Genomic DNA, 6,063 nt, shown 5'->3' with positions numbered 1-6,063 from the left:
AGCAAAACTCCCCATTAAAGATCAGAGCATTCAAGGAGGTTGTCCTCCAGGAGTTAAACAGGACAGATGTGAAAATTTGTCATGAACTTGTACACTCAGTGCCAAGAAGGGTCAGAGCAGTATACTTTAAGTTCTGGAGGACATACTAAGTACTAGAATATTATACATTTTCTGAATTAAATCTAGGGTGTACTCATTTCTGCAATCCTTCATTTAAACAAAATTGGCTAATTTACTTATCTTACAGAAAATATTGGCATATATTTTGTTGTTTTTATTAAGTATATGTTTAATATGTTTCAATTTTGCCATCTTTCCATGAATCATATTAATTATATTAGTGATCATTAAGAAAATACATCTTTTATATTTATTCAGAGGGGGTGTACTCATTTATGCTGTGCACTGTATATATATATATATAATTTGTGTATGTATGTATGTATGGTATGTATGTATGGTATGTAGTGTATGTAATGTATGTATGTACACGTTTCAACCATCCAACCACAAGCATCCAAAATAGAGTGGCTTCCAAAAATCTGAGACTACATTGGAAAATCTAAGATTCAGAATTTATTTTAAACCAAGAAATAAAGTTAGATGATTAATTCTTTGTTTTACTCTAAACGGCAGCTAATATCTCAGCTCCCACGAGCCCATCGCAATGTGTTCCGCTACCTGATGGCCTTCTTGAGAGAATTACTTAAATGCTCGATTGACAACAACCTGAACGCCAACCTCCTAGGTGAGTCTGACTTTCTCAAGTGCCAGCAGACTGCAAACATACAGGTGCGTTACTGTTGCATCTCTTCTTGTACCTCTTCCCCAGCTACTCTCTTCGCAAGCCTCCTCGTTCGGCCGCCTCCCAACCTTGCTAGCAAACAGACATCACATGACCGTCAGAAATCCAGCGACTTCATACTGGGGTTCCTGATGGGAGGCGATGAAGACTGAGGAAGAGGAGCGCAGAACGAGGTGTCATGCCTTCTCTCAGAGGTGTTCAGGTGGAGCAAAAAGACACTTGAGGTGTGTTTGTGGCTGGTCTTCTGTGAGATATTTGGGCCACCCTGCACTAAGATGGCTGACTGCCTCCATGATGAAAGTTTGGCACTGTTGGATAGTGCCTGTTTTGCACAGACACTGCCCATTGGTTACGTTTCGTTATTCTTCTGTTCCTGCTTCAGAGGAGAATAGGTGTCAGTTTATCTGTGTAGTATTAATAACTACACTTTAACCCTTACAAACCTTGACTGTAGCATCTGTAATGCTACAGAGAAACCCCACTTTCTCTGGTTTTGTCCTCTGGATCAGAGTGTTGTAATGCCAAATCCAATATTCCCGACCAGATTTGACTGAATGTGTTAGATGTGACTCACGGGCTCTCAAAAAAATGACTTTGTTACACTAAAGGAAAGCCATGTTGTGGAGATTGTACTGACTGCTGCTGCCCGGGTTAAACGCTCCGTCAGAGCACCATTTTCCATCTGTCTCATGCTCTATTCCTTTTCTCCTTCAAAAATGACCTTCACAGAGTGAAGGTGCAAGGTTCCTACAAGGTGACTTTGACAATCGACTACCTTTCGGAGTGGAGGAGAAGTCTGGACTATGATCTTTACTCAGTTCTATCTGAATCATGATGAATCAGCCGGCATTGTCCGGTGTGGTGTGCACATGTTATTTATGTTTTCCTGTCTCCTACACAGTTGTCCTCAGCATTGGGCATTTGGATGTCCTCCACAGATGAATATAAGTCTGTTATCTGTAAGAAACACGCTCTCTGGTCTCCTCCTCGGTCCGTTCTGATGGCACAACCACACCCATAATTATTAGTCATCTTGAATAATGGCAACGAACGGATTCATTAGATCTGGACTCTGGGTCTGAAACTTATTCTTTTGAGGTCTTACTCTTTTACAGCTCTGTTCTGGATCCTGTCATGCTACAGAGACGTTAACATTTTAACTGATGTGCTCAGTGGGTCTTTTATCGTCTTTTATCTGTCATGTCTTGTAATGAAGACGGAGTCGTGGTCCTTCTATTTATATATGTATGTTGAGTGTTATACTAACCCAGACTGGGATAATTTTGTGTACGTTTACAGTCTTTGTGTCCTTTGTTGGTGTTGTTTCATGTTACATTTACACATTCTGTTTCCGTGTAGTGACATACTGGCATATGTTTATCTCTCTTGAATTCATAGTACACATTGGGAAATTCTAAGAATTCTGCTGGTTTTTAACTTCCTGTGCCAGTCAGTCTGGTTTAGTACTACAGTGTGTAAAGAGGAAGTCTCCTCAGTTGTACTCATATTATTCATCACCCCAATGCTAAAATATTATTGTAGCACAAACCACACAAGCTGTTTCTCCACAATGCGTGTGACATTGTTGCCTCCATTAGCAACATTTCCTCAAAATCTCACAGGAAATATTTTGTGTGAGTCTTGCAACTTGGAAAAAGAGTTATAAGCAGTTTCTGACCAACTCATTCTGCCTTCCCTTACTGTCAGAAAAAAATGTGCAGAAATTGTAGTTTTATGCATATAGCTTGTGACAGTACCCTTAAAGGGGCAACTTTGTACCTTATCTACCCCTAAAAGGTACATATTAGTACCTATTATGTACCTTTTATGTACTACTGTGCACTTCTAAGGGTAAATAAGTTACAAAGATGTCCTTGAGGTACTGAGTCAGTGACAAGCTGTTACAATTTCTGCACATTTTTCCTGAGTGTTGAAAACTCTTAAGTAGTGATGTGCTGTGAATCATATTGGCTGTGGTTTGAAATCATCCAATGATCTCAGATGCCTAAATCTCTTCGCATTCTCTGCCATGTTTACAAGCCCCCTGTGTCTGAGCTTTCTGTTGGGCTTATTTTTTTCTAATTTCTGCTTTGGAAAGGGCCACCATGGAGCTCGGCTGTCTTATTCAAACACTTATCGTCTGAAATCATTATTTTCATTGCCAATAGATGATGTTTCTGGGAGGACCTCATTGCAGGAGACTGAATCAGAGGAACAGAAATGCAGATGGCCATTACACCGATTTCTGGTGTGCTGTGATCACCACCCTGTCTGTTTGTTTATTGTTGTGACCCGTCTTTCTATCCATTCAGTTTTTGTAATGATGTTTCTGGTACTTTGCAGATGGGTAATTGCACATACTTTGTTTTATTTGTGGGGAGGGGCCGGGCATCTAATTTATTCAATGAAATAAAGACATTATGATGATATTATTGGGCTTTTTGGAATAGTTTTTTTTTTTTTGTTTACTGGTGCTTGCTAAGTCAATAGTCTGTAGTATTATTATTATTAATGCTCAAATAATAAGTAATACTAGTGCAACCTCTTCAAAGCTGAACTGTCATTGTCCCAGTATAACAGCTTTCTGAAGGAGTGGCCTCCCATCGCTAAATTGTTTCTGCTCCATGTGAAAGGTTTATCTCCTGATGCTGTTCCTCTAGTTAGTCCACCTTGTGTTCAGTGAGAGATCCCACAAGTACTTGTGACATTCTCAGCACCGGCGTCTATAAAGACCCCCTGTTGGTGCGATTGTCATCTTTTCTTGCTGTCCTGCTGCTGTCATGGCCCTGCTGAGAGTGTCTTCCTACCGTAAGCTGTTTGAGGAGGAGCAGTGGAGCCAGGCTGCAGGACGCTGTGGAGTCCAGGCCCGCTTCACTGCCAGGTCAGTGCTTATAGATCTGAAAGCCTACACGTATGCTGTTTTGAACCCTAGATTATGAACATATAGTAATCAGCATAGAATTGCTATTTTAGCATTTCAGAGCATGTCTCCATATAAACTCACAGTTAGAACAGGATTCAGTTTCATCTTCATTCAAGTTGTTTTTGTTGTTATTATTATTATTAAATGTGACAGTTTTTTGAATTGAGATTGATACATAATCTCAAAACAATATATTTATAATATAAATTATATGAATATAAATATAGACGTAAATATTTTCAAAATATATACTGCATGTGTGTGTATTTATATACACATAATATACACAGAACACACATATATGATGCAAACAAAAACTTTTATTTTGTATGCGATTAATCATTTTACAGCACTAATTTTAATATTGTAAATTGTAATTTATTTCTGTGATGGCAAACCTGAATTGTATTGCTAAAAGCTGTATTGTAAACTACATAGGAATAAATTAAAAGAACATGTTTGTTTGGATATGATATTTACCTCCTGATTGTACCAGAATAATTAGATCATAACACTAGGGGATCTTATAAAACTATGGGAGGAAAATCTTTGTTTCTTCTACATTTTTTTTTATACTGGCAACCAGGAATGCACATTCATCCAAAATCCTAAACTGAATCATGTAAACATTTACTTCACTCTTTCTTATTACTTTGAATTCTAAATAAATTACATAAACATGTAGCTCTTTTATGCTTCAGTATTTCCTCTTTTCCTTCAGCATTGTTTGCTTATGCTTGCATAGAAAATAAACAAGCCATTGCAGACATCGTAAAGCTTTCAGTGTGTTTGACAGGGGTGGAGTTTCAGTGAGTGAATGTCCCGAGCTGGATTTTGCTGCAGCTCGTGCCCTAAACATGGAGGGTGTGGCACGATTTGTCAGTGAACGCTCTGTCATCGCTGCCCTCAACGATCGCCTGGCCGGCCTCATCGATGTGGTGAGCCATATGAAAATTTTCACATCATACACACCCAAGGTTCTGCTGGCTAACAACCAGCTGTGCTCATGCTGAATCTAATGGGTTCCCGGTGTGTGGCCCAATTATCATATTTCCATGATGTTTAATGGGGTCAGTCATTTGCCTGAGGGTGTGAGGAAAATCATATTAAGGCCATGAAGATGCTGCAGTCACAGTGTCCTCTACTGCATGGTATAATATGATACAACAGTGTGAGCATAAGCAATTGCTCTTATGCATGTCCTCTACTTTTGTGACCATTGAAGGTTTGGTGTCTAGAAGAGGAGAATGAATCTCTGGAGGCTGAGATTATTGAGCTGGAGGAAATGCTGGAGTCAGAGCAGATCTCCACCACCACCATCAGCATCAGCGGTCCTGTGGACTACAGTCTGGAGGCTGTGATAGAGAGGCTACGGAAGGAGAAGGTACCTCTCAGAAACTCCAGCCTGGGTGCTGCTGGATATTTATGCCTCACTTGATGAAATTAAATTGATAAGTCGTGTGTTTTCTCATCAATTGTCATAGTTTCTTTAACACATGATCTATTTTATTGGTTCTTTCATTGCTGCTGGCCTATCGTTTCCCTTAGGAGGAGATTTTATGCAACACTGAGGAGCTGAAGGGTGAGCTGCGGCGTCTGCAGATGAAATACGATCAGGCGGTTGAGCACAAGAGACTCATCCAGCAAGAGCAAGAAGATGTTTCTGTGGTAATGCCATGAATACTGCAGATGTTATTTGATATGTGGTGTATATAAAGGCCCCAAATGTATTTGGACACTTTCGCCACATTTAAAGTTGAATTTCACTGGTTTTGATGCATTATAATATCAAACCAACTCTTTGAAGAAATGATACATGGTCTTTTCTCAGAACTAACATTTTTACTTTCACTTTTCTTGTTATTTTTTGGCTGTTTATTTTTAGACCAACTGCTCCAAGATCATTTTTAGTGGATGTTTCAGTTTCCCATTTCACACAGAATAAATCACTAGAGTTTGTTCAGTATATATATATATATATAGTATATTTTACTCTATGGACACATTAACTATGGACAAGTTTGACAAACACAACATATCCAGTACTGTTTTATTTTTATTTACTACTACTATTATTACTATTACTATAATTATTAGCATTTTAATTTTAGATTAAGTTTTAGTCATTTTGTTTTCTATTTCTACTTACCTTTTAACTTATTTTTTATCTCAGTTTTTGTCATTTTAGTACTTTATTTTTTTATTTTATTATCTTATGTTTTTTTTTTAAGTTTAAGCTTTTTATTTAATATTTTATTTTAGTTCAGTTTTAGTTTAAAGGGGTCATATGATGCGATTTCAAGTTTTCCTTTCTCTTTGGAGTGTTACAAGCTGA

General features: G+C 38.2%; 2 protein-coding genes across 6 annotated transcripts in view; both read left to right on the top strand.

Annotated features, from left to right (window-relative positions):
• Positions 1-3,234, top strand: part of LOC107658126 (inositol polyphosphate 5-phosphatase OCRL-1-like) — an 18,465-nt gene extending 15,231 nt beyond the window's left edge. For all 4 annotated transcript variants that reach the window (XM_016446575.1, XM_016446577.1, XM_016446576.1 and 1 more), the window contains 2 exons: positions 637-748; positions 833-3,234. In XM_016446575.1, coding sequence (XP_016302061.1) covers positions 637-748; positions 833-957 — 237 coding nt within the window. In that variant the 3' untranslated portion in view covers positions 958-3,234. The remainder of the gene's footprint in view (positions 1-636; positions 749-832) is intronic.
• Positions 3,235-3,306: 72 nt separating this feature from the next.
• The window catches only part of LOC107658132 (desmin-like), a 15,049-nt gene continuing 12,292 nt past the window's right edge, over positions 3,307-6,063 (top strand). For both annotated transcript variants that reach the window (XM_016446588.1, XM_016446587.1), the window contains exons 1-4: positions 3,307-3,686; positions 4,525-4,666; positions 4,954-5,112; positions 5,277-5,396. In XM_016446588.1, the coding sequence (XP_016302074.1) occupies positions 3,586-3,686; positions 4,525-4,666; positions 4,954-5,112; positions 5,277-5,396 (522 nt within the window). In that variant the 5' untranslated portion in view covers positions 3,307-3,585. The remainder of the gene's footprint in view (positions 3,687-4,524; positions 4,667-4,953; positions 5,113-5,276; positions 5,397-6,063) is intronic.

The sequence above is a fragment of the Sinocyclocheilus anshuiensis genome, unplaced genomic scaffold (genome assembly GCF_001515605.1).
Source record: "Sinocyclocheilus anshuiensis isolate Anshui unplaced genomic scaffold, SAMN03320099.WGS_v1.1 scaffold227, whole genome shotgun sequence".
Taxonomy (NCBI): Eukaryota; Metazoa; Chordata; class Actinopteri; order Cypriniformes; family Cyprinidae; genus Sinocyclocheilus; species Sinocyclocheilus anshuiensis.
The sequence above is the reverse complement of the archived record's forward strand: the minus strand, read 5'-3'. Positions and strand labels throughout refer to the sequence as shown.